Genomic DNA, 27,652 nt, shown 5'->3' with positions numbered 1-27,652 from the left:
GCATTAAAAGCTACAATTTTCATTGGCTGGCGTCCATAGTTGATGCTGCTGTTTGATGTGCACCGCTTACACAAGGCCAGTAGGGGTATTAATTTTACCACAAAGCAATCTATGATCTATCCAATCCAAATAGATTCTTACAAGAGCGCTATGACGTATTTAGTAGTGTGGTATTATGGCCCTTAAGCTACAACTGCTTAATTCAAGCAGATTTTTACACGAGTGTTACGAACTTGTCACCATTTTAATAGCGAGGTAGGTGTTGTGGATAAGAATGAATAAAAAGCACCTACAGCTCAGCGGACTATATCATACACATCCAGCTGAGTTGCCACATTCCACTTGCTGGAAATCATTACCCAAACGGGCCATGTATTCGGTCCAATTCAAACACTCAACTCCTTACAAAATTTTTCTTACACTAAGTCGAGGAAAATTTTCTGACCCCCTAGCACCACACACGCAGTTCTGATCCCAGTTATAAGATTTTCTGAACAAATTTGGAAACAAATGTACCCCCTAGCACCACACACGCAGTTCTGATCCCAGTTATAAGATTTTCTGAACAAATTTGGAAACAAATGTACATGCGCATACAAAGAGAGACATAAAGTAGGATCAAATATTTTTAAAAATCATCTGAGACTAGTTCCAAAGCCTTAAAGTTTTCATCACACTGATAGTAACAGAGCAGATTTATTATTGGCAGTGCATTTACAGGAGAGTGGTAAAAATATGCTTGGGTACCTATGACAGTAATACAAGTAACAGACTCTATGCAAGATTATTACCCGAACTTGTAGTGCTTGTCCACACCTACAGAAACATCCCAAGTGCAACTCATTCCTTTTGGGAACACTACCAGATCACCAGCTCCAATCTCAACACCCTCATTTGAGCCATCAGGATAAACCTTCACTTTGCCCTCAAGGAGATAGCATGTCTCTTTATCCGAGTATGTCCAAGGAAATTTGCTTGGCGGACAACCCCACCTGCTCATTCACAATGATCATGAACAACAATAAAGCACATCAGTAACTGCAGTTGCTTTAAGATTTAAGAAAACACAAGGAGTTCCAAGCAGCTACCAACATAAGAACTATGAGTAACAAAGCTCAACAAGGACAACAAATGTACATCAAATAAAAAGGAAGCTGTTCTCTCTGTAGTCTGTTATATCAAAAAATTTCTCAACTCATACATTCTTGACTCATTCGTCTTAAAGATAAGGGATAAATTATGTTATATAAATTTCAAAAAGGGATTCCAATTAGTAAACTGACAAAACTAACTCCAATTACTTTCAATATCATCCCTTTTTCCCTTTACTTGCAACCTTGCAACTGCACAATAACCTGTCAAGTAATTAGGATGAAGAAATTGCATTTTTAAATACAGAAAATATCAGGGACCCCTGTATTTCTGACAAATGTGTTGATTTAAAAATATTCAAGCAGTGGAAAAATCCAGATCTCATCTCTCATAATATATAAGATTTACTATCTAGACGTGTGGACACCTTTTCTCTACCCAAAGTAAACATTGTGTACCCATCTACTTTTCCCATTAGAAAAAGCTAACTTTATATGCTTATTAATACCCCCAATTGTTTAGGGGTATTTGAGTCATTTATTTAAAGGGTATTTTAGTCTTTTCCTCTTTAGCGAACCCTATTGCCTAATAACAAAAAGAAAACAATGTCATTCTTTACTCTAGCAAGACTGAGAGACGGTGAAGAAGAAGAGAGTTTGGGAAAAAAATTCATTTAGTCTCTAAAATTTTTAAAATTTGTCTTCATGCTTTAAACATCTTCATTTTGATGATGTCTAAGAATTGATCCACTCCAAATCATCCAAGGAGGTGTCCATTGATGTGCAATTAGAGATAAGTTTTTATTCTTGGTCTTTGTTCATTGTCATAGAGAAACACGATTAGATAATATAAATAGTAGTAATAATATAAGATTTTGCAGGGAAATATATTTGGAAAATAATATTAATTAGTACAAATTGATGTTGATTTTCACATATGTTAAACTAGACATCTTCAAGAATGTTTTTACTTCAAGCTAATCGGATAAGAATTCAATTTATTACGATTCTTAAACTTCAAGTATGAAAAACTTGAAAATTTCTAATTCTAGTGAAGAACATGAATTATGAAATTATTTTGCCATACCTAGCTTCTTCAAAAATTACGAAATGAAAATATTTGATGTCTATAGACAATTTTTGAAGATTTTACAGACTAAATGAATTTTTTCCTTAAACTCTCTTCTTCTTCCTCTTTTTATCGTCTCTTTGCCTTGCTAGAGCAAAGAATAACATTTTTTTCCTTTTATACTTAAGCATCAGATGTAATAACCCAATTCTTCTAGGGTATCTCAGCAAAATTGTTTAAGAGTATCTTAATCATTAAGTCAACGGCATTTTAATCTTTTCCCCCTTGGCTAAACCTAGCCCTCAGTATAAAAAGAAAACCTCATCTCTATTTTACAAGAGAGAGAGAAAGAGAAAGATTGGCAAATCGATGAAGAAAGAAGAAAAAAAGAGAAAGAAGAAGAGAAGAAGAAGAAACTCTGAACTTATTAGGTTAGACCATGAGTAAAACAAAAGTGAAAACCATGAGATCAATTTATACTAATTACTATGATTTTCAAAACAACTCATTGTCAGCATACTTCCCTGCAAAATCTTAGATTTCTATTTCTACTATAATTAACTAATCATGCTTTTTCATAACAATTAACAAAGATCAAGAACCAAAATTTACCTCCAATCTTCTCTCTCACCACATAGCCACTTCAAATGACACAACTTTGATCTCATGAATCTCTCTCTTGTTTTGCTCATGCCTAAACCTAGGAAAGAAGAGGAGGAGAAGTGTTTATTTTTTTCTCTTCTTCTTTCTTTCTTCCCTCCCTCTTCTCTCCCTTTTCTTCTTCTTTCTTTGTCTCTTTGCTGATCTCTCTTTTGTAAAATAAAGATCACATTTTCTTTTTATACTTACAGCAAGATTAGCTAAGGGTTGTTAAAATACAAAAATGTCCTTGACTTAACGAAATGACTAAAATTCCCTTGAATAATCTTACTAAGATACCTTAGAAGAATTTGTTGCGGAAGATTTAGAATTCAAAACTCTAATTTTACCACTCAAAATAAATTTACTCAAATTTAAGAAATGCTCAATACTTTTATTACACTCTTTTAAAAAACTAAGCTTGGGATTATTTAGGATACAAAATGCTTCTCTTAAATGCATTACAACTTTAAAAGAATATCTTATATATAGTAATACGAATGAAATGTACACTACACATATTATTTAATTTATTTAAACTACTACCATACAAATCTTATCTAACACACTTTAATTAAACAACTTTCATTTTGCACTGGCAAAATGGTAATAGTTTCTTATTACTTAACTTTATTATATAAGTCATGATGCCATTAAGCATTTTTTATCTTAGGCTGACATTGATTTTTTAATGCTCCCCTTCAACATCAGCTCCCTTTCTTTGGACAATGCTGGCTACTTTCCGGCACTCAAAACTCTTTGTGAACAAGTCTGCAACTTGCTCATCCATTTGACATGTCTCATCTGAATCTCTTCTTATAGAACTTTTTCTCTAACAAAATGATAATGCACTTCCACATGCTCAGTTCTCGCAGAAATTACAAATTGGTTGTCACGGTACAACGGAACTACATAATCAATTAATTGATGTAGATCATTCATCGGCTGTATCAACTATGCACTCTCTTGAGTTGCCATTGCTACTGCTCAGTACTCTGCTTCTATCGTCGACGAAGACACAATCAGTCGTTTCTAACTACACCACAAAACAATTCCAGAACCAAGTTTAAACATATACCTAATAGTTGATCGGTGATCATCATGATTTCCTACACAGTTAGCATCATAATAGCCAACTAGCTTACAATATTCACCATTCTTGTACAAAAGACTATAGTCAATTGCATCCTTCACATACCTCAAAATTCGCCAGATTGCTTCCAAATGTGTTTTCTTTGATGGCAAAACCCGAGGTTGGCCTCTAGTATGGCAATGCCTAGATTCAGCCCAAACATATTTTTTAAACACTCGAGCCTAGCTTTTTTATATGGAATTAAAAAGCTCAAATTTTATATTTACAATATTATATCTATGTTTTTAATTTATTTTATAATTTTTAATTTTATTAACTTTAAATGTTTAAGATTTAAAATTTATGTAATTTAGGTTCCGGGCCAGACCCCAGGCTTATCAAGTGATGTTCGGGACTGGCTCAGCTTTAGGCCGATACCTATGTCTGATCTGAGACTAAGTTGCGCGGGTATTTTTGATACCCCTACTTCTTTGGCTTTTGCGTGAACCGACTCATCACACTAATTGCATAAGAAATGTCAGGTCAATCTAATGTCAAATAGATAACACTGCCTCTCAATTGTCGATACATCGTTGCATTTTCTAAGTCTTTTCCTTCATATGCACATATATTGTCATTGGTTTCCTCTGTGCTAACAAAGGAATATTCCTTCTTGTGTGCAATCAATCTCTACACCAAGAAACTGCTTAAGTTGTCCAACTTTCAGCTAGAAATGAACTAACTAATTCTTTTTTGTTTGAAGAATTTCTACATCATCATCACCGGTTATGATTAAATCATCCATCTACAAGTGTTACTGAATAACCACTTTGAATTAGAAATTCTGCAATCTTTTCATGCCACGCACTATGTGCTTATTTCAATCTATATCATGCCATCCACAACTTACATACATAATCAAAATGATTTTGGCTCTGAAAAACCATTGGTTGAATCATATAAATCTATTGATCTAGCTCTCAATGAAGAAAAGCATTCTTCACATCCATTAGCCACGAGTTCCAATCCTTGTTGGCTGCAAGTGCAACTAGTACTCGCACAGTTGTAAGTTTTGCCACTGGACTAAATGTTGCTAAAAATCAATGTAAGCTAAGATTAATAATGCCCAATGGTATCATGACTTACATAATAAAGTTAGGTCATGAGAAGTAATTTCACATTGCACTAGCAAAATAAATGGTATTTAATTAAAGTGTGTTAGGTAAGCTTTGTATAGTTGTGCATTTCATTTATATTACTATAAATAAGCTACTCCTTTGAAGTTGTAATTCATTCAAGAGAAACATTTTGTATACTAAGCAATACATGCTTAGTTTCCTCTAAAGAGTAACAAAATGGAGCATTTTATTTTTCAAATTTGAGTAAATTTATTTTTGTATGGTAAAATTAGAATTGCAAACTCTAAACCTTCCTCAGCAATTATTATCAAAGTGAGATGATTTAGGTCCGACTCTTCGGTGGAGCTATCTTGAGTTTCGAGGAGTTTGTAATTCTACGAGATTGTTAGTCAAGCTTGTTTGGTATGGTTGAAATCTTGCCAATACCCTAATAACCGTATTCTTAATTCTAATTAAATTTTAAAAAATTACTTCAACTACAATAAGAATTCACACCACTTGTTGCAGTAAGATGGTGACACAATCAAATTAAAATAAGGAATATGGTGACTAGGATTCCCACCACAGAACTATATTTTGTTTTTATCATACGAAGACTACACAAACATGAAACAATATAACTGTTTTCTTTCACACAAACAGCAAAATTTGTTGGTTTGCTTTGGATAATGGAAAAAGCGTCCACACCTCCAATGTAGACTTAGCTTGGAAGATACATGGTGATAGATTCACTCTTGAAAACTTGGTGACAGATTCAGTCTGGGAGCCTAATTATCGGTGGTATGGTTTCAACAGCGGAAAAGCAAATACATAATTTCTAGACTAAGATTATCTTAATACTTAATGAGAGTAGCTATCTACATTTTCTGCTCCATAAAATTTTTAAAACCAACATAACGTAGTATAAGACTCCACGGATTTTTCACTTTTTAGAATTCACCGCTTTGTAAATCGACACCCCCTCTACTTTGACAAGCTGTGTTTTGAACACATGGTGGTTTATGCACATCACTTGCACCGCAAATGTACTTCACATAGTGCCACAAATGTTCTTCACATGGGGACACAAATGTCCTGAAACTTATCCCTACAATGTCATTGCACGCTACCACAAATCTCCCACAGGCTACAACTAGCACCACAAGCAGTTTTTTCTAAGTCAAGCTGACATTTTTCCAGGGTAGAATGGAGAGACAATGAACTGTTTGATTTTGCATTTTTCCAGTTTTGGTTTCTAGCTAGATATGATCGGGAGAGAAAATTTTCCAGGCATTAGAGTAATGGCCTAATGAATTGATTACAGACTTCCAAGTTCTAAATTTTGTTTCCCAATTGTTATGATTTTAAAATATCAAATCTCAACTAAAGGCATAGTGAACATATAAAACAACACATGATTATTAAAATACAGTAAACCAAGATTTAATTTTGTTTTCTTTCCTATTCACCGTTTCTCAATATCCAAACACAACAACTGTTAGGACTCTAATAGTTTATTTTATTTTAATTGCTTGTTTTAATTTCTTTCCTATTAGTATTAGGATTTCTTATTTCAATTAAAGTCCTTATTAAATTACAATTAGGATTGTCTTGAACTACTATAAATAAGTGGTTCTTATTATATTTTTAGAAGGCAAGTAATAAAATTAATTCTAATTCCTATTAATTCTTCTCCCTTCTCTTTAAATTCTTCATCTATTCTCTCTTAATTCTCTAATCAAAACCCTAGAATCCTATCATCTGGTATCAGAGCACATCCTTCCTGCCACCATTTTTTTTTTTCTTTCGTTCACTATTTGAAAAACAAAAAAAAAAAAACCCAACAACCAAACTTTTGCCAATATCTCTTGGCTTTTGGAGACTTGAACCGGGCCCACCCTCCAAACTTTTTCCAGCATCTAAATTTTTTCAACCAAGCGTGAATTTTCTTTAGACTTTTAGGCATCATGACTGTTAAGGAGCTTGAAGGCAAAGTTGAGCAGTTGTCACAACAATTTCATGACAAGTTTACAGCCATCGATGAAAAGGTTACAGCCTTAGCCAAGCAGAATAACGATTTGCAGGAACTCATGCACGGCATCCTTCAGCAATTGAGTCAGCTACGAAAAGGCAAACACCCAGTTACTGATCAACGACAAGTTGATATATTTACTGGCGGGACCTCTGCTCCTCAAACGGTAATTGCTACCCAACCCCCTCTTGAACCTACTGAACACATTGGAAGTACTCTCGTGCAAGCTCGTAACATACGCCTTGATTTTCCTATTTTTCATGGTGACAATCCAACGGGATGGATTTTTCGATGTGAGCAATATCGTCGCCTTATTGGATTATCAGATGCTGACTTATTGTCTTTAGCTATTGGCCATCTTGATGGTGATGCGGTACCTTGGTTTCATTGGCTAGAGCAGACTATGGGCGAAATGACTTGGGCGCAATTTACACGGGCTTTGACTACTCGATTTGGGACATTAGAAGAGAATGATGCCGTTGGCAGCCTTACCAAACTACGTCAAACAAGGACTGTTCTTGACTATCAACGACAATTTGAAAAGTTGGCTGATCGGACTAGTAATTTAACGGAGCCTTTCTTCATTAGTTGTTTCCTCTCTGGGTTACGTGAAGATATCAAGGCTGGCGTACAACTATTCAAACCTGTTAGTCTCCTACAAACTTTTGAACTTGCTAGATTTCAGGAAAAGGCAATTACTTTACAAGGCAATTGTTCCCCCATTCCTGCCCTCCATGATCCAATCACAAAATTACAATCGACTCCTACTCCACCAGCACCATCTTTATTAGGACCGGTTCCCTCTGCCTTACCTAATAATGTCAAACGTTTATCCTCAACTGAGCAGGCGGACAGACGTTCTAAAGGACTTTGTTTTAACTGTGACGAGCAATTCAAGCCTGGGCATCGCTGCAAACAACCTCACCTATTGCTTTTAGACGCTGATATACCTGTTCACAACCCTCCAACGCCTGACCATCATTCGGATTGGAAAATCTCGGTTATTGAGACTGGGTAAAAGGCTTGCGGACAAGCCTGTTTTAAGGGGCAGGGAATGTTAGGACTCTAATAGTTTATTTTATTTTAATTGCTTGTTTTAATTTCTTTCCTATTAGTATTAGGATTTCTTATTTCAATTAAAGTCCTTATTAAATTACAATTAGGATTGTCTTGAACTACTATAAATAAGTGGTTCTTATTATATTTTTAGAAGGCAAGTAATAAAATTAATTCTAATTCCTATTAATTCTTCTCCCTTCTCTTTAAATTCTTCATCTATTCTCTCTTAATTCTCTAATCAAAACCCTAGAATCCTATCAACAACAAATCATTAATCATGTATCCGTAAATCTTGGCCAAAACCCATGAAAAAGAACAAGAAATGCAAAAAGATCATAACTTGATTCAACAGAAGCAAAATTCTCAATCACAGTAACATTAAAAATAAAAGAGAGAAGTGAAGAGTGAGTTACTTTGGCCATTGTCTAACACCAAGCTCAGTGAGTTTGGATTCAGGAGGATTCCTCTCAATCTTAACACCAAACTTCTCAATAGTAGTAGTTGACATGGCTTCTGCCCTCACCACCACCACTCTTCTTCTCGTTGAAAAATGATGAGAGGGTTTGCTTCTGGGGCTAAAAGTTGGCTGCTTTAACAATAAGAAGCTGCTGCTGCTCACACATGCCATTGCTAGTATTTTTTTTTTTTTTTGGGTTTTCGGAAAAGCCCAGAAGCAGAATCCTTTTACTTTACTTTATTATTATTTTCAGTAAATGTGAGCCACTCGTGCCTCATCACTTTCTTTTCCCATCATATCATGGGCCTTCGTGTTAAACTTTCGGCACAATAGAACTGTCATGAAGGACGTGTGTAATTTCAGTAACCTTGGAAGTTATCAATTCGAGTTAATGTAGTTCACAATTATCTCCTTCTACAAAATGTAAAATAATAGTCGATCTGCCTATCTTTTAATATTATCAGGGTAGATTTTTGTACCTAAATTCTCAATAAACCTTAGATATATCTATGGATTGTAACAATTTTTTTTAAAAATAATGTACCCCCACTTTATTTTTACCAATATGTTATGTATAGAAGCATCTTCAAATATGTTTCGGCGGGTAATTCATCAATTTATCCAAATAATTTTTGTGATTTGTTTATTTGTTCATTGTGATGCTTTATGAGTAAATCAATCTCAATTCTTGTTTTAGACTCATTGCAGTATTTTTTATATTTGAAATGAAAAATTTTATGTTTTTTTTAATAGAATTTTATATGGTAAGTAGATTATCCATATTTTAATAAAAGAAACGAGAGAGGTACTCTACATATATATATATATATATAAGATTCCATATGGCGACAGAAAGTTTTAGACACATTGTGTTTTGGGTCAAAGCCCATTTACAAAATTCAAGGATTCAAAAGATAAATTTTGGTTTTCAGGTCCGCAGGTAGTGACAAGGCTGAGGATACATTACATGCACCATTTTCCCTTTCAAATTTGTCTCATTCTCATTCGGAACTTTTGCCTTTGAAACCCAAAGAGAACGTTGGAGGAATGCCCTGTTGATTGCTAAAAATGTTATTGGGATCAATGATAGTCTTGGCTTTAACCAGCCTGTCATAATTTTTCAAGAAGTATTTTTCACCCCAAACTCTAGCAATTTCAACAGCATCCTTAGATGGAAAGCTAGAGTTGATCAACTCCATTTCTCCCAAATCAATGTCCATGTAATTAATGTAAGCAGCTCTAGGACCCCATGACACAAATGGTGTCATTGCATTGTAGAATGCTCTAATCCAGTCAATGTATCCATTGCTTTTGTCATTATCTTCTCCGTACCAAGCCACTATGTACTGAATTGTAAAAAGGTTGCCATTTCTGTGAGGAAATGCAATTTCTTCACTGCCTATTTTATGCATAATTCCACCATAAGGGTCAAAAATGACATACCCTTTGGGCTCTTTATCAAGAATTTCCAGAGCAGTCCTTATTCCTGTGACAGAAATTGGAGTCCTCACATAGTCTGATTTTGCTTTGAAATAGTTCTTGTCTTGATTGTACCTGTTTTTCAAATCAGATATGGTGCTCCCATTACTCAATCCGGAAAAGAATAAAATCGATTCAATCCAACTCATTTCTTTGCCATCTTTTTCAGAAACACGCAGCTCAGGAAAAAAATTGTTCAGAATTGTCAAAGCTTCATGTTTTGGACCAAGATAAAACCCTTTGAATGTAGCTGATAAGCCAATGGATTTAGTCTCAGGCAAGCCAGCACCAATAAAACATGACAAGTAAAAATCATCTGTCAAATTTGGTGCAACATGTTGCCACTTGTTTACAAGCTTTGCAACATGTTGTTTGCTTCCAGGCCTGGAAAGAACAAAACCTGAAACAACTCTTGGTACTTGCAATAACTTGATTTTCCAGGCATAAACAATGCCCCATACTCCTCCACCACCACCTCTAATTGCCCAAAACACATCTTCCCCCATGGCTTCTCTGTTAAGTAACCTGCCATTTGCATCCATGAGAAGAGCATCCACAACATTGTCAGCTGCAAGCCCATATTTTCTCGACAACAATCCAAATCCCCCACCAGCGATGTGGCCGCCGACGCCTACTGTCGGGCAGGACCCCGCTGAAAAGCCATGAGTGTTGCTTGCCTCAGAAATGGCTGAATAAGCCTCCCCAAGTGTTGCTCCTCCTTGTACCCAAGCGGTTTCGGATTCTAAGTCCACTGAAATTTTGTTCAAATTTGACATGTCTAAGATCACAAACGAAGCTCCATCACTAGAAAATGATGAAGTGCCTTCATAGCTGTGGCCACCGCACCTCACTCTGAGTTCCATTGATTCATTTCTGCAACACAAGACACTGTTGACTAGCTGGTCTATACTCTCTGGCAAGATAATGGCCACTGGCTTGGGAACAGAAGAATCAGTGAACCGAAGGTTCTGAATTGAAAAATTGAGAAGCTCGTAGTAGTTGTAATTAGCTTCTTCAGAATGATCATTTTGAATATTGGGAAATAGGGTAAAGTTGTTTACATTGTATCGATTTAAACAAGATATAAAATTGAGTGTGGGCGTAGATTGAGAAGGGGTTATGATGATGATGATGATGAACATAAAAAGAAGAAATAGGTTGTTCAAAAAATTGGCCATGGCAGTGTTCTGGGTTTGTTGAATGATAGTGGTGGAGGGGTTTTAATGAACAATTCGAGAATCATTTCGAACGTTGAGGACAAAAGGATAAGGAGATGATCAAAGTGAAACGGAAATATGTGGCCGGCCATTGTTGATATCTGTATTGGAAGTTTTAACAAATAAGTACTCTGTTGATATATTTGATGTTACATATAGAATTGACATGATATGATCAACACTGAAAGATGACAAAAGAGTTTGCATATATTATTGCTGCATATGAGAGCAAAGAGAGAGACTTGCTATTGTGTATATATATTGAATGAGCACTAGAGTCTTAGTGTAGAGCTTTATATACATGCCGGCCAATCATAAAATCCGTGGCCTGCTCATGCTTGCATGTATGGACCTGTGTTTATGTTCATACTCAGTGGATACGTGTAGGGGTGGCAACGTCAATCAGGATTCGTGAATTCGTAAGCTTTGTCACCCCTAGCTAGTTATATATATTATATGGTATATTTGAGTAGTAGATTATGATTCATTTAGTAGTGAGTGGCTGCATGACTTTTAAGTTAAATTATTGTGAAATAAAAGTTATAATTGTGAACTAAATGTTTATCTTTGGTTAACCAAAAGGGAAATTTATGAAAATAGTCACAAAATTTTAGGATTTTTAAAATTTGACTCCTCAAATTTTTTTCCCATTATAACTAGCAAAATGTTAGTTTTTTTTTTTTATCAAATAGTCCTCCCCACTTTTAACAATTTTTTTTTTGTTTTAACCACGAAGTATTCTGGGGAGGGCCCCAACTGTGTGAGGTACCTTTAAGTCCGTACCACAACACAGACTAGAAGTCTCCGCTCGAACCTAGAGGCACAGATTCTCCCAACAAAGGCGACTTCCCTGCGACTCGAACTGGGGAGCAAACCCAGTCAAACCACTTAAGGGGACTCTATTGCCAGTGGAGCCAACACTTTGTTGGTCCACTTTTAACAATTTTATAAACTGATGCCACTCCTGTAAAATCTAAAAAATTATCAGTACCTCAACATTCTCAATACTCTCAACACTCCCAACAAATCATTAAACCTCATCACTCTTAACAAATCACCAAACCCCATCAAACAAGCATGACATAAATGAAGAAATAGTCATCATCAATTAGAGAGTTTCTTAGGGTTAGTGTATGTTTTTACACAATATAAACATTTAATGTATTAAGTTTATGATTTAAGTTCGAAATTGATTTGCGTTTTGCTGTAAATATTGTTATTTTTCATCATAAAACAATTTGATTTCTTAAGGTATTTAGTTTGAATTGAGAAATCTAAAAAAAAATTGAAAATAATATTCGAGGTAAAATGAAGCCCAAATTATATGTAATAGAGAAGTTCATGTGCTACAGGCAATGAGATAGGTGTCTGTCTCACATAAACAAGGTAAGTTATGTGCAACAGAAAATTCATCTCACATAAACAAAGCTGTGTTTATTTGTGACATGCACCTATCCTATTGTATGTCACACATAAGTTGTCTATCGCACATAATTATCTTATGTGTAACAATCATGTAAAATGTGTGGATACTTTCTAGAGACCATAACTTGAGCTATATGTGTCTATTTTAAGTGTATAATATATTGTATCGAAACTTATGATGAGATAGATTAAAGAATGTACATGTCACAATAAAAGAGTTCTTAACATCACTATATTTTGGTGCGATAGGAGGACAGTTTCAATGTGACTGTCTTTTAGTGCTATAGGTGCCTGTTGCTCTAATATGTTTTGATCTGTTTTATCACAAGTTTCAAATTTGTATATTATACGCCAAAAACAAATGCATGTAGCCAATTTTATAATCTCCAGAATGTACTCGACACATTTTATATAGCTGAAGTACATACTGTGATTATGTGCAATAGGCAGTGGGGTAGCTGCCTGCCGCACATAAACATTACTTTATTTATGTGAGAGAGGCACTTGTCTCACTGCTTGTCGCAAGTGAATTTTCCTATTGCACATAATTTGGGCCTTGTTTTACTTGGAATTTTTATTGTTTTTTAATGATTTTTTTTTATTTCTCAACTTTTCTCAACTCAAACTAAGTATCTTGAGAAATTAAATTGTTTTATGATGGAAAATAAGAACAATTACAGCAACACCTACATCAATTTCAAACCTAACTCCTAAACTTAATACATTAAAAGTTTATATCGTGTAAGAAATGTACACTAACCCTAAGAAACTCTCTGATTGATGATTATATTTTTAGTTATATAATATTTATTTAATGGGGTTTGGTGATTTTTTAAGAGTGATGAGGTTTTAATGATTCGTTAGGAGTGTTGAGAGTATTACGAATGTTGAGGTGATGAGATTTTTTTTTTTAGATTTGATAGGAGTGGTATTTAATTGTAAATTTATTGAAAGTGATGGGAACTCTTTGGTTTAAAAAACTAACAATTTAACTAGTTATAATAGAAAAAAGTTTGAGGATAAAATTGAAAAAATCCTAAATTTTTTGGTTAATGAGCACAGAGCTGACATATTAAATATTGTGCGCAACAATACCACGTAACGTTATTAATTACAAAATACTATAAAGAGGTAGCACGTAGGCTGGTAGTTACCAACCACAGAGTGAGTGAAATTATTCACCTATTCATTTTGGAATTAACACTTTATAAGTAACACATTTCAACACGTATCATTTATATCAGAGTGAGAGCCTGGTTAATTTATAACACCATGAATGAGATATGATTCTGTGCCACGTATTTAATTACTCATTATTACGATGGGTGAAATTGTGACGTGGCATTTGAATCATACAATTCTTGTAACATAAAAAAAAGAGTTCCGTGGCAGTTTGATTTTACCAGCCACTTACGAATGATACCGACCCGAGGGACTGATGGGTGACGACGTGTCTTCGTATCCTCCTCCAATGCACAAAGAAATGCTGGCTTCATTATTATTATTATTATCTTTAAATTATGATAGCTCCAAGTGGGTTAGTGATGCCAATTTTATTTATCAGATCCACTTGTTTAACGTTTTATCTTAGGCTCTTAGCTCGCTTCTATATATGTGTCCCTTGCTGCCGTCCTCATTCAGTTTTTTAACATTCAGTGGATATATAACTATGTATTATTACAGGAAATACTTGTCATAGATAAGGAAAATAGTACTTATAACAAAAGCGTAATTTCGTGGACCTTCTCTTTAAATGAATAAAATATGTAGTTTAAAGGTAGGTTATAAAACAAATTGGCTTGGGTTCTTTTTACTTAAATGTAGTTTAATGGGGGCAACTTTGATAATTCCCTTACCTTTTAACTGAAAAGTTATGACAATTTCGTTAATTTTTCCATAATCTTTAATTAATTGTGATTAAAAAATTCTTCAATTATATAATTAAAGGTATTCATATTCCTAACATCAAATAACCATTAAGGGTAAAATGATAAGATCAACAAAAAAATCGATAAGAGTTTAAATGTATTTTAAAATATCGAGGGGGTTTCAATCGATCTTGTTGAACAACATTTGGCTTCGCTCTTTTTCCCATACTTGGAATGCGATACAATTGCTTGAACTTTCAGATTTTTCCCTTGCATGGAATTGAAATTCACAAGATTGGGTGCGAAATCCACATCAAGGAAAGATTTCAACAAAATTTCTAACTTCAAAATAGAGTTTTATCTCGATGGATTTGATACTTCGTTGTCTTTTTGTATGTTCCAAATAGTCATACGTTTGTGCCTCTTTTTGTTTTTGGTTCTTGAACAAAGATGGATTGTAAATAAAAGTTCAAAGAGGGGACTCATAATTTTGCTATCAAGAATAGGATCGATTTTGTTTTAGTTGCCAGTATGTAATTGACATAAGATGAGTCAATCCACCTAATAGATTAATGACAATAATAAAGTTTAATCAGAGAATGATCTATAAATTTATAAAATAAAATCAGTCATTTCTAATTAAACTTCAAGATGCAAAGGAACTTTTGCATTTCTAATTGTCGAGCTCTTCCATACATTGTGATTGTAGCAAAAGTTTTTGAGGGAAGGCTATGTATATTGTCATTCACAACATATTACAATAGGACACGGGCTGCTGAATTTACACATGGGTGTGAGAAAATACTTATATATCATGTCGATCATATGCCTTCCATCTATCTACCACAACGTTGAACCGATCATCTCTTTTCCTGATCTGCAAAATCCCGAATCAAATGAATAATGCTTCAGATTGCTGTATAATGGTCCAAAAAAGAATTATTTGTGCACCGTAATCAAAATAATGGACTAAGTACAAAAGAAAGTGTATAATGTGCTTATCTTCAATTGCGATATAGAATTCAATCAGGCAAATCACAATTATCCAGTAATTTAAAGTCAACTGCATGAATATTGTACTTCTCACTTGCACTTCTTCAGGTAAATGGCGGTCATAGAACTTATAGAAAATGAAAACTGATAACACGTGTGGAACTCTTTTTCTTCCCCCTCCCCCCAAAAAAAAAAAAAAAAAAAAAACATGTGCTACTGAAAAGAAGTACCTCAACTAATGGGGTTTTTCCACGAAGCAACGTATCCACACTCTTCTCCGTCTGTAGAATGAGAGCAAAACGTATTACACAGAAGTAAGAAGTTATAAATCAAATAAGTAACCATATGAGCATACCAAGATACAAGAGTATGTTAATCTTGCATTCAAGTTCAGTATTGCTAGGAATACCTTATGTGTGACCCAGTAATGCCTTTCTCTCATCTCAATCAAGAAATAAAATGTTGGAGGGGCTTTTCTTTCGAGAATGCTTTTCTGACACCTTCGAGCTCTAGCTTCCTCGTCTCCTAAAGTAACAGTATCTACACCCCCAATCTGCAAACAAGAAAACCAACAAACAATAAGTAATTTTGTCTCAATATAGAGTATATTGCAATTGTAGGTCTAGAAAAAATTTTCTATTTCAAACTTTGATGAACTATATGTATAACTCAAAACTAATTTTAACTTGACCCTGGGTCTTAGCTCAACAAGCAAATTGCTCTTGCGGAGTTGAAGAACCTTAAGTTACAAGTACAATACGTAACTATTGAACTTAATCTGAGATAATCATGAGACAGAACACACCAGGTCAGAGAGTATGGGATTTTTTATTATATTTTCAAGCCACTCTCCATGAGCGGTACCAATAAGCATGACACCTCTCTCAGCAATTGATCGACAAGCATGAGCTTCTGCTTCAGTGCCAATCTCGTCGACAATGATCACCTCAGGCATATGGTTCTCGACTGCTTCAATCATGACTTTATGTTGCAATGATGGTTCTGGAACCTGCATTCTTCGTGCGGTTCCAATTGCTGAGTGAGGAATATCCCCGTCGCCTCCTATTTCATTGCTAGTATCAACAATGACCTAAACCAATTTTTATTTAGTACAAGCATTTGTCAAAACACAGCCAATGATACTAAACAAGTGATTGGAAATGAAAGAAATGTTGATAGTACAGAAAATCGGTACTCACCACTCTTTTCTGAAATTCATCAGACAAGACACGGGCAATCTCCCGCATAACAGTAGTCTTGCCAACCCCAGGCCTAAAATAAGAAAGAAAAAAATCAAAGATAATTTTATTAATTGAACAAAGTGCATAGAAGAACTTCACTATGAGTAAAAAAACATTTCTCAGTCTTAACATTTAACATTTAACATTCTCTCCAAATCTTAACAAATAGCAAATCCTCATGGAGGCACTAGACAGAAACAACAGAAATAAGAATAGAATTCCTTGATATAAATAGTGCACTCATTTTGAATCCCTTACAAACAGAATAAGACTTCTCGCAGATCTACGTACGTCACAACAGCAAGGTTACAATTTTATATGATTTCCTGACCCAATTTCCCACATTTTAGACTGTCTGACATCATTAGCCTGTTTGAGTATCTTTCCAACATATCTTGAAACATTAAATAGCATAAAGATCCACTTACCTTCCAACGAACAAGATGCTCTTCCCATAATGAAGTAAATCATAAACCATGTCAATATGGCCGCTGACTGCCCGACCAACACGACAAGTTAAACCAACAATTGCCCCTTTCCTACTCCTAATAGCAGATATCCGGTGCAGGGTACCCTCAATGCCAGCTCTGTTGTCCCCTCCAAATTCCCCAACTGCACTTTGAGCATACTCCAACTCTTCCACCGATACCTAGCTAATAAGCATATAATATATGTAACTAAAACCAAATTAAGAGTTCTCCCTTCTTTAACAAATACATCCCTTTCTTTTGTAATAAAAACTTTACAAGGTATCCAGAACCATCAGTCATAAGTTAATCTAACGAAGCAAATGGCATTGTCAGAAGAGATAGAATAAATAGATAAATAAATATGCATTTCACTATTAGAAGCAACTAGAGACTTGAAGATGTCCCAAAATCATGAATTTACCTCAGTACTCCTTAAGTACTTCCCGCCAAATTCACCTAGATAGCGTGCTTCTGGTAGCCGACCTAGGTCCAGTATAACCTATGTGAAGCATAGCATTGCATCACCATCCTCATCAATTTTGGAGCAAAAGTGAAATTCCTAATTATGACCCTAAAATGGCACTAATCAAAGCTGATTTTACAGAGAGTTGTATCCTATCACAAATATGTTACTAACAATCACAAGTGTAGCAGCAAATTTAAAGTTTTAAGAAGGTCACCTCTAAGAGTTGTCCCCTCTTGGAATCATTTTGAAGTCTATCACGCAAATCACTTGGAAGAATCTGCCAAAAAGCACCAAAAGCATTCATATTAACTAGAATTTGGTTAGAAAATTTAACAAATAAAAGGCAATGCAAGCAACCCCGTTGCAATGTAAAAGATTAAAAGCGAATCCAGATGAAACCCAGCTGAGGAAATGCACTTGGGAAGAAAATGGGTACTTGCAAGAAAGCATGGAGATCATCCTCCACGACCAAACGGGCACCGTCTGATGACGATGAAAGATGCACAGACAGTGACAGTGAGATTCTTTTCTGAAGACATAGGTTCGTTTTTGAGGGCAAGAAGTTGAGTTGTTTATTTGATGATTTCGAAATGCAAGAAGGTGAATAATTGGCTGAAAGAGCTGAGCCTGAGTGAGAAAGTGAAAGACTTGCAGTTGCTGCATTCATAGTCTCACAGCGGCGCCGGCTCCCTTCTGTTCCTTTCCAGTTGCGGCATGAATTCAGTGGTAAACAAACTTTGAAGATAAGGCGGCCGGGCTGCTCAATGAACCGGCCAGCCCATCAACTCTCAATGGCCCAGGCTCACTTGGGCTTTTAATTTTTTTTAAAATTTTTCATTAGTGTAAATTTTGGATCACCCTTCTTAATTTGATTATTTTTAAATTATTCTCTTTTTTTTTTAAACAATCTCAAATTATCTTTTTTTTTAAATAATGAAAAAATAAGAGTAGATTGATAAATTTTTTTGTCTTTTAAAAATATAATAAATAAATTAAAATTTTTAAACGAACGAAGTGATTTAAAAACAATTAATTCATTATAACGTAACATAAAACTAATCTTTTTTATTATTATTTTTAAACATTTAAATGATAATGAAAAATTTTATATACTAATTAGTAAATACTAATCTTTTATCTTTTGTTATCACCCAAATTTAGATGATTGTAAATACAAAATTTCTTTATGACCAATTGACTTACGCCTGAAAGGTTATTTTGTACGTTCGAACTTGTGTTCGACTACAAATGGTATAAAAATGAATTATGAGAGTGAGTGCTAAAATAAAAATACCTTCTGCGGAAAAAAAAAATGCCCCTAAATAGCTTTTGTCTTTTTTAGCCCTAAGACTTCGTTGGGTGCATTTGATAGATTGTCTAACGTGTACGTAAACGCCATTTAGTGTGAGCTTGACATCTTGTTGACACATCTTGCGTACGTTATGACAAAATAATAATAATTAAGCGACAATGTAAAGAGATTAATGGGGAGTTTTTTGATTTCCAAAAAAAAAAAAAAAATGATAATAATAATTAGAGCACACTCCAAAGTCTAAAGTCTAAAGTCTAAAAATATAGCAGTTTGAAAATTGGCTAACGTTACGAAAAGTCTCCAAAATTGACTATTCCTATAAATTCAATTTGAAAGTCCCCAAAAGTGACTATTTCTATAAATTCAATTTTATAATATAATAAAATAATAAATACAATTAAAAAAAAATTAGATGAACCGCAACAAGATTCAAGATTTCAAAGCGTTTTTTAATTTTTGAAAATGGAGACCAATTATATAATTGTAATTGCGGATGCCGGAGAGAATTAGGACTCTTTTAAAAATTGAAATTGCCAACCATTTATTCATACTAAAATCCCAATAATTCTGTCTTTTCTTTCGGAGAGAGTGAGACCAGAAGTCTCGTGAAGATGAGCGGCAACGACGACGAGAGGGGCTTGATCTGGAAGCTTCCGGAACTCAAGTTCAAAGACTTTGGCAAAGTGGGTCCCGCTTTCGGCACTGGCCTTGGCTGCGGTGTCGGCGTCGGCGTTGGCCTCGTCGGAGGTAAAAATAAAGTAACACCCGCTGTTAGTGATTGCACTTTCTTATGTATTTGTTGCAGGCAAAACCCTCGGTGGGTTTTGTCCCAACTTGGATGAAAAGCCTTATTCGAGTCAATTCCCTTGATGGGTTTGGTTTATTTTGTTGATATGATTTCATTTCTTTGATTCAAGTTTGAATTTGTTCTGCAAGTGATGACATTTTGATGCTAGTTGCAGTACTTTCATGTGAACTCTTCAGTGGGTCTGTTTTTGTTTTGATGATTTGGACTTTGAAAAATAGATGAACTGCTTCGATGGATTCATTTTGTTTTTACTAAACCACTATTGTGGTGTGTGTATGCTTGTTCAATTTACCACACTATTATGTTTAATGATTATATCTTAAGCTTTGAGATGTTAAACGCCTTTTTTTTCCCCTCCAGGTGTAGGCATTGGTCCTGGGTTTCCTGGTATGCAGTTTGGCATGGGGTTTGGTGCAGGGTGTGGGGTTGGTGTGGGGTTTGGTTATGGTGTTGGGAAAGGTATTGCTCATGACGCGCATCGGAGGTACTCTAATGTCGGGAAGCTATTTCAGCCTCAAGGAGATGCTTCTTCTCAGTAAGTACATCCTGTGGTTCCAATTTCCCAATAGTTCATCAAATAACTATGTTTGTTATCTTTATCATGTAATATTAGAACAGAATTCTTAATTCCATTTTCAATTCTCTGGTGGTTTATGCAATTACAGCTATGTGATTATGGCATTTAGAGTTCAATACATACACCGGGCATATTAAAATTGGCTACTCTGTTTGATGAGACCTGTTTTGGGTTTAAAATCTACATTAGCCTTAGATATGCTTAAACCATTAAGATTGGTTTTTAACAACTAATAGGATGCCTCTGAGTCCCTGACAATAATGTTGTTTAACTATTACTGTTTTTTCGGTTATTTTAGTTAGGGTTTCCTTTGTTTTGTTATTTTATTCTTATCATCTTTAATTTTGAGAGGGACAAAATATCTAATAGGATGCTTCTGACAAAAAGAACGTTTTCTTGTTGCTATCAGGGAAATGTTGGTTGAGCTCATTGATGAGCTTGTCCTTAATACCAAGAAGCTGGTCAAGGCAACCTCAAGAGAAATTGAGAAGTGGAGAAGATGAGCAAAGCTTGATGGGGGTTGTTAGGTGTTCTATTTTCATCAAGTAGGAAGCTCTGGTTACAATAGATTTGATATAGTTGCTTGAATTAAAGAAACTGATTATTTTAAAATGCAGTTTGGGCATGTATTTATCATATAGTGTTTCTGATGTGCGAGCTGTTGTAACTGTTAAGGTGCTACCTCTGATCGATTGTCCTGAGCTGGTTGCATTCGGTCAGGTCTGAACTGAATGCAAAAGTCCATGTTTCTGTTAAGTTCCAAATCTGCACCCTTCTGGTATTTGCTGTTACTTGTTGGTGAGACATGATTTTCTTTGAACTTCTGTGGGTTGATAGTTTATCTTCCAATTCACCATTGGTACAGTGCTGCTTGTAATTTTATCTTGCAAAATGCAAACTTAGGTAGTAGCATTTCTTTAAGGATTATCCAGCTGTCCTGCACTTTGCACCAATGCTTCAGAATATTTGTTATATCTGTTTGCGCAACCTTTAAAAGTTATGCGATGCCTTGGCTAATAAATTTAGGAGAAAAAATTGGTTGTTAGCTTGTCATGGGATGAGATGGACTGCTGATTGGAGCGCTTTCAACTTGGTCTTCCTGATTTTAGGTTTTGTATAAACCCAACGATTTTTTCAGAGAATTACCCAATGGTTTGGCGGCCGTGGGAATAGAATTTTATTCTGTTAGTAGACCATCGAGATAAAAAAAGCAAATTAACAGTTTACAAAACAGCAATCTTTACCAGTTTACCATTTGAATCAAAATGAGGTCTACACAAAAAACAAAATAGCCACACAAAAAGATTTAGGAATGAGAAAATTAATAATAATAATAATAATAATAAAAATAACGAAATATTGAAACGGATAGGACACGTTATCCAAACCTAGGCAATTCGCAATTCGCAATTCGCATTCCACATCAGCATAGTGATCTGCTATGTTAACAATGCTGGCCTATCAAATTTGAGCGTTAGATTACAAATACTCCACAACCAACCAATCACAAGCCCAAGTGGCATGTCCACGTCCATTAGTTCAAGCTTATAGTTTGTATTTTCCCCTGCTTCCTCCACTCTCATCTTCACCATTTCATTTCTCTAACACAAAGAAGCAGCAGCAGCAACACTCTGAAGATGGCTTCATTGGCAGCATCGTCCACTCCTGCTGCCTCCATTGGAGTTAAGGAGATGCTTGGCAACCCTCTCAATGTCAGCAGTGCTGTTAGGACTTCAGCTCCAGGTGCATCAAACCCTTCTACTTTCAAGCCCGTTGCTCTCTTCTCCAAGAAGAAAGCCGCCCCTCCTGCCAAGTCTAAGCCCGTCGCCGTCTCCCCCGTTAACGAAGAGCTCGCCAAGTGGTATGGTGAGTACATGCCAATTCTACTTTTTCCGAGCTTAAGAGTACGTTTGCAACTGTTATGCTTTTGAGGTCCAGTGGCTTAAAAACTGTTGTATCAGAGCCAAAATCTTGTGTTCGAACTCGCAGTTATTGCTCTGTCTGGTTATAATTTCAATATAGGTCTTTCAACATATTGCATGCATGGTGAATTTTTCAGGTCCTGACCGAAGAATTTTCTTGCCCGAGGGTCTCTTGGACAGATCTGAGATCCCTGAGTACTTGACCGGAGAAGTTCCCGGAGAGTAAGATTGTCCTTCTTCTTCCCTTCAGGGCCTCAGATGATTTTTCTTGAACATTGTTTAGTTGAATGTTTTTTAAAACATTAATACATAATGAATTTTGTTGCTTTAATGCAGCTATGGTTACGATCCTTTTGGTCTCAGCAAGAAACCAGACGACTTCAGCAAGTATGTTAACTTAAGCTCTACATTTTTTTGTTGTATCTTTTTATGAAATCATCCGAAGAAACAGTTCATTGATTATTGGTTAAGAAATATATGGTTGGATTAATTTCATTGCAGATATCAGGCATATGAATTGATTCATGCCAGATGGGCCATGCTTGGTGCTGCTGGTTTCATCATTCCTGAAGCCTTTAACAAGTTTGGTGCTAACTGTGGTCCTGAAGCTGTCTGGTTCAAGGTTAATTTGCATTTTTCCAGATCGTTGCTCCTTTATGTCGTGTATTTGCTTATGGTTTTGTTAATGTCCTGTTTTTGCAGACTGGAGCTCTACTTCTTGATGGAAACACATTGAACTACTTCGGAAAGAACATCCCAATCAACCTTGTTTTTGCTGTCATTGCTGAGATTGTTCTTGTAGGTGGTGCTGAATATTATAGAATCACCAACGGTTTGGTAATTGTCTTTGTCCTGCTTCTCATTAACATCACTTACACATTACTTACGTGGAAAATTAGTTTACCGCATTACCATTACTAGTCAAAAGCATATTCTAAAGTTAAAAGTGTAGCGAATTTGATAATTATAGTCATCATATATCATTTAGTTAAGCAAACACAAATAGTCAGTTAGTTGCGTGCAAGGACTACATTCAATCTGCTTCCTTTCAAGCAAAGTGCAAAGTTCAAATTCAATTAAACGTTAAAAAATTACAAAAAACTTTAGAGGTGAAATTTCAGAGTCTTTGAAAAGCTTGGGGATGAGTTTTGAGTTCCATTCGATATGTTCTGGTAGATACATGCATGCATGGTTACCGAAACAAAAAAACTCAAACTCTGTGCAATTTCCATCGTAGGATTTGGAGGACAAGCTTCACCCAGGTGGTCCATTTGACCCACTGGGATTAGCAAAGGATCCTGACCAATTTGCATTGCTAAAAGTGAAGGAGATCAAGAATGGAAGACTTGCAATGTTTGCCATGCTTGGTTTCTTTCTCCAAGCTTATGTCACAGGTGAAGGTCCAGTTGAGAACCTTGCTAAACATCTCAGTGATCCTTTTGCCAACAACTTGCTTACCGTGATCTCCGGAAACGCAGAGAGAGCTCCCACCCTGTGATTTCAGTTGTTCTGGTGTTCTTTTCACTCGAATCTAAAATGCATTGTACATCTCATCATCAAGACATTTCCAAGATGTTGAAACCTTAAATGATCATGGCACTCGAATCCCTACTCTCTGAGTTATAGAGCTTGAGTGTTATTCACCTATAACCTCTTCTGATATATCATTTAAGCTAAATTGAATCTTGTTCTTATGATGCAAGACACGTAAAGGGGGTTAACCAAAGTTGGTTGGTGTGAGTGATTCGGCACTCTCACTCCTTAAGAGAGGTCAGGAGTTTAAGTCCCGCTCTCGTATGGAATCACCACTTTAGTCAGTATTTTATCCTTTACGGGCCGACCTGGTGCGAGCGAGGATTAGTCTGGGTTGTGGTACGGACTTAAAAGTGCCTCTCACAATTGGAGCTCACTCAGGACTACCTCGTGGTTCAGACAAAAAAAAAAAAAAAAAACTACCTCGTGGTTCAGAAAAAAAAAAAAAAAAAGTAAAGAGGGAAATGAAAAGAGACAAATTGACTAAGATTCACTTAAAGAAGGGGCAACTTTTCCAAATAGACCTTATTAGGAAAAAAAAAATAGAGTGAGCAAAATCTTAGTTATTTTTATAGAATGGTGGCTAAAATGGGATACTAATTTGAAAGATGAGTTCGTAATTCATGATATTTCGGTTATTTCTTTTGGCATCATTCAATTTCTTTTATAAATTACCCCTTTTAAGTAATTGAGATGTATAATAAGAGTTTATTCCATTAGTTTAAGATTTTTTTTCTTGCTATCAAAGCAGGTTTAAGCATACCCAAATTTTGTGTTTAAGCATACTCAAATTTTGGAATTAGCCGCCATGCCGATGATGGTTTCCGAATGGTGATGTGCGCAAATGAGTAATGAATTAAAAAAAAAATTATTTTTTTTCAAAGGAATCCAATTGTCAATCACTCACAAAGAAATAAGTTCCAAGCAACAAGCTCTTTAGAGGCTTCCTCAAGTGTATTTAACATGTCAAAAGGGTGTCTAAAGAGCACAACCAAGAGGCAGATAATCAAGATTTTCACTAGCTTTGAAGAAGTGTCCTGTATTGAAGCAATAAGATAAGACCGTGTAGACAATCTCAACAGCCTCACTCTGCTCTCCTTGACATATTCATCCGATGCCTCTTCAGTAATCTTCTGCTTTCGATTTCCATCATAGCCAATAGCTTGCTACATATTTCGTGCCAAGCATCTAGCTAAAACTACTCCATCTTCAATGGAGGTGCAGCCATCCTGGCCGAGCAACGGGGTCATGGCATGCATGGCATTGCCGGCAACTGTTACTATTCCTTTCCTGATCGGTTTAGGAGTATATCTCCTGGTGCTCGGTAACTCAAATGTGTGAAAGATAGTGTAGTGAGGTGGCAATTCTTCACCATTTCTAGTTATTCAGCTGGGAAATTATTCTTGATTGTTTCTAAAGTCATTCGTCTGATCAACTCTGGATCGTTCAAGTTCATGGAATCAGTTAATATGTACCACAAAACAAATCAGTTATGCAAATTAAATGATATAATAATAACACCATTTTAGAAAACACGTATATGAAAGTAAATTTTCATCAAAATATTTGGAAAAGTCTTGAGTGCTTTGGAAGCATTACTCCTTTTTTATTAATCAATCATGATAATATTCATACACATATGACAGATAACCAATCATGATAATATTCACACAAACATAGCAAGCAGTAAATGAATGAGGAGTAATACACCAAAATTACCTTAAAGAATACTGTCCAGTAATAACTTAACCCATTTATTTTCAAATTCAAATTTTAAAATATACAACATCTGATAAATTAGACTCTTGTTAACTAATTTATCAAGTACACATAAATATCTTTAAATTTAAATAAAATCACTACGTATTACACAACGAGCTTCCCAATTTCTGGAAAATTAAACCAAGTTTTAATTTAAGAGTATTCTATAATTAAAGCATGTAGCAACTATTGCTACATGTGCCTCCACACCTTTATACCAACGATCAAACCATCATATATCACTCATTAGACTCATTTTGATTATTAGTTAGAATCTTAGATCGTGATTGGTTTGTCTAATCTGTAATTAATTAAAACTAGATCTGTCTACATTGCAAGAGATGTTTTTTTTTTTTCAGGATTTTAGTTTTTATTTTTTGTTTATTTATAATTTTATTTTTAAAAAATTAGTGAATTGGACAGAGTCCAAATCAATTTTTAATCTCCTATTCCCAAATTTTAGTAAAATGCGGGATGAACTATTATTTCGTACTTTCCACCTCTTTGACGACTAAAAAGATCCCTAGTCTTTTACTACCACCACCCACATTAGATCTCTTAACGACAACCATCATAACATTTTTCTTTCCAATATCTCGAGTCCATTGAATCAAAGCTTCTCAACCTTTGAATACCTAGATGGACAGAATTCTCGTGTAAGTTAAATAACATTTCATAGAAATTTAAAGCTAAATTAATTATAGATTAAAGTTACCTTGTAAGTCGTGAATTCATTACTATAATCCATCACATAATCTGAATCAGATTTAACTGATTTGATTGAAACATCGTCCTGCATATAATAGACTATGGTTAGCTAGGTAGGACATATTAGGTAGTACAAAACTAATTAAAATCTTTGGTGTGACTTCTAGATATTATTTTTTTCCTACACGTTGTATAGGTATTTTAGACTATGTTGGTGTATTTTTATCTGTTCGCATTAATATTATATATAATTTTTTTGTCAAACAAATTTTGAAGAGACTAATTATCAAAGAGTGTATTTGACACACTATATTGTATTACAGTGTGTTGCATTATTTAATACAAGTATATTGCATTATGCTGTATTATATTAACATTGTATTATAATGACGTTGTACAATGTTTGATGTTATATTGTATTATACTAAGTTTATATTAGTATTATTTTATTATTGAATATGTTAAATTAATTATCAATATATAAGTAAATAATACAATATAGTATTATTAGATAAAATAATATTATAACATAATCTATTTTTTATATTTTATTTATCATAATAAAAACTAAAATATAATTAAAACATATTTAATGCCTCAAAACTTCTAAACTAGTGAGCAATAAGTCAATGTAAATAGTAATATAATATAATGTAGTACATGTTCCAAACACCCCAAAAATATTCTATTGTAATAAGATGTGTATTCATATTTTTTTGAGCATTTTATTGTCAACCAGATTTGATTCTAACGCCTAACAACTAATTATCGAAAAGGTCAGAGTTATTAATTATTCTATACAATTGAATTGTGCATGTTGAGCAAACAAAAAAACTACGTTCAGAACGTTTTATCCAAATGCAAATTCAAGCAACGATGATAAACAACACAATTTCGAACAACAAGTTACTGAAATTAATTAAAAATCTCTCTATCAATTCGAATAATTACAGAATAGAAAAATCCATACCTCTCTATGATTAAAATTGTTTTTATATTGATTTGCTCCACCATAAAATCAATATAATTCAATTTAAAGTGTTCGAAATGATGCTATGTTCCAACAACAAAGTTAGTCAAACTAATTAAAAGTCTCTCTATCAATTTCGAATGGCAAATTAAAGAAATTCATACCTCTATGTGATTAAAATTATTCTCATATTGACTTGCTCCTCCATAAAATCAATATAAACCAATATAAATTCATACCTCCATAATATTGTATCCAAACACAGCTAAAGTATTCTATTGTAATAAGATGTATATGTTGGTTAAAAATTATTTTGCTTTGTACTTCACGTATGGGCACCTTTATCACTACTGAATGTAACTAGC

At 34.7% G+C, this 27,652-nt stretch overlaps 5 protein-coding genes across 6 annotated transcripts; 2 read left to right on the top strand and 3 right to left on the bottom strand.

Annotated features, from left to right (window-relative positions):
- Window positions 1-646: 646 nt before the first annotated feature.
- On the bottom strand, window positions 647-8,830 carry LOC18046739. Its single transcript, XM_006441787.2, has 2 exons — window positions 8,494-8,830; window positions 647-992 (listed from the first exon to the last, which is right to left on the bottom strand). The coding sequence occupies exons 1-2, from the start codon at window positions 8,706-8,708 to the stop codon at window positions 788-790; spliced, it is 420 nt and encodes a 139-aa protein (XP_006441850.2). The 5' UTR covers window positions 8,709-8,830; the 3' UTR covers window positions 647-787.
- Window positions 8,831-9,538: 708 nt separating this feature from the next.
- On the bottom strand, window positions 9,539-11,194 carry LOC18048158 (reticuline oxidase). The gene has a single exon (XM_024186936.1). The coding sequence runs from the start codon at window positions 11,192-11,194 to the stop codon at window positions 9,539-9,541; it is 1,656 nt and encodes a 551-aa protein (XP_024042704.1).
- Window positions 11,195-15,195: 4,001 nt separating this feature from the next.
- Window positions 15,196-18,448, bottom strand: LOC18048157 (uncharacterized protein ycf45). Of its 2 annotated transcripts, none has more exons than XM_024187668.1 (9): window positions 18,114-18,448; window positions 17,911-17,973; window positions 17,652-17,729; window positions 17,189-17,409; window positions 16,719-16,791; window positions 16,325-16,609; window positions 15,929-16,072; window positions 15,750-15,800; window positions 15,196-15,403 (listed from the first exon to the last, which is right to left on the bottom strand). In XM_024187668.1, the coding sequence occupies exons 1-9, from the start codon at window positions 18,357-18,359 to the stop codon at window positions 15,332-15,334; spliced, it is 1,233 nt and encodes a 410-aa protein (XP_024043436.1). In that variant the 5' UTR covers window positions 18,360-18,448; the 3' UTR covers window positions 15,196-15,331. The 2 variants fall into 2 exon arrangements, with proteins under 2 accessions (XP_024043436.1, XP_006441843.1); XM_006441780.2 differs by having other exon boundaries at window positions 18,133-18,448.
- A 951-nt stretch (window positions 18,449-19,399) lies between these two features.
- LOC18048156 (keratin, type II cuticular Hb4) lies at window positions 19,400-21,149 on the top strand. The gene is made up of 3 exons (XM_006441775.2): window positions 19,400-19,755; window positions 20,177-20,351; window positions 20,803-21,149. The coding sequence occupies exons 1-3, from the start codon at window positions 19,620-19,622 to the stop codon at window positions 20,894-20,896; spliced, it is 405 nt and encodes a 134-aa protein (XP_006441838.1). The 5' UTR covers window positions 19,400-19,619; the 3' UTR covers window positions 20,897-21,149.
- A 794-nt stretch (window positions 21,150-21,943) lies between these two features.
- LOC18048155 (chlorophyll a-b binding protein CP26, chloroplastic) lies at window positions 21,944-23,958 on the top strand. The gene is made up of 6 exons (XM_006441772.2): window positions 21,944-22,259; window positions 22,453-22,537; window positions 22,652-22,702; window positions 22,817-22,937; window positions 23,018-23,152; window positions 23,553-23,958. The coding sequence occupies exons 1-6, from the start codon at window positions 22,031-22,033 to the stop codon at window positions 23,811-23,813; spliced, it is 882 nt and encodes a 293-aa protein (XP_006441835.1). The 5' UTR covers window positions 21,944-22,030; the 3' UTR covers window positions 23,814-23,958.
- Window positions 23,959-27,652: the final 3,694 nt, after the last annotated feature.

This window comes from Citrus clementina, unplaced genomic scaffold (assembly GCF_000493195.1).
Source record: "Citrus clementina cultivar Clemenules unplaced genomic scaffold, Citrus_clementina_v1.0 scaffold_3, whole genome shotgun sequence".
In the NCBI taxonomy this organism is placed as follows: domain Eukaryota; kingdom Viridiplantae; phylum Streptophyta; class Magnoliopsida; order Sapindales; family Rutaceae; genus Citrus; species Citrus x clementina.
Note: the sequence above shows the minus strand (reverse complement) of the source record. Positions and strands in the feature narration are given on the sequence as shown.

Excerpts from the sequence above, each read along its gene's own strand:
- LOC18046739 (XM_006441787.2), bottom strand. The coding sequence starts at position 8,708 with ATGGCATGTGTGAGCAGCAGCAGCTTCTTATTGTTAAAGCAGCCAACT. Across the intron at positions 993-8,493 it reads GGTGTTAGACAATGGCCAAA|GTGGGGTTGTCCGCCAAGCA; the intron begins GTAACTCACTCT and ends GTGAATGAGCAG.
- LOC18048158 (XM_024186936.1), bottom strand. The coding sequence starts at position 11,194 with ATGGCCAATTTTTTGAACAACCTATTTCTTCTTTTTATGTTCATCATC.
- LOC18048157 (XM_024187668.1), bottom strand. The coding sequence starts at position 18,359 with ATGCAGCAACTGCAAGTCTTTCACTTTCTCACTCAGGCTCAGCTCTTT. Across the intron at positions 17,974-18,113 it reads AGTACCCATTTTCTTCCCAA|ATTCTTCCAAGTGATTTGCG; the intron begins GTGCATTTCCTC and ends GCTTTTTGGCAG. Across the intron at positions 17,410-17,651 it reads AGTACTTAAGGAGTACTGAG|GTATCGGTGGAAGAGTTGGA; the intron begins GTAAATTCATGA and ends CTTATTAGCTAG.
- LOC18048156 (XM_006441775.2), top strand. The coding sequence starts at position 19,620 with ATGAGCGGCAACGACGACGAGAGGGGCTTGATCTGGAAGCTTCCGGAA. Across the intron at positions 19,756-20,176 it reads CGGCGTTGGCCTCGTCGGAG|GTGTAGGCATTGGTCCTGGG; the intron begins GTAAAAATAAAG and ends TTTCCCCTCCAG. Across the intron at positions 20,352-20,802 it reads CAAGGAGATGCTTCTTCTCA|GGAAATGTTGGTTGAGCTCA; the intron begins GTAAGTACATCC and ends TGTTGCTATCAG.
- LOC18048155 (XM_006441772.2), top strand. The coding sequence starts at position 22,031 with ATGGCTTCATTGGCAGCATCGTCCACTCCTGCTGCCTCCATTGGAGTT. Across the intron at positions 22,703-22,816 it reads AAACCAGACGACTTCAGCAA|ATATCAGGCATATGAATTGA; the intron begins GTATGTTAACTT and ends ATTTCATTGCAG. Across the intron at positions 23,153-23,552 it reads ATAGAATCACCAACGGTTTG|GATTTGGAGGACAAGCTTCA; the intron begins GTAATTGTCTTT and ends TTTCCATCGTAG.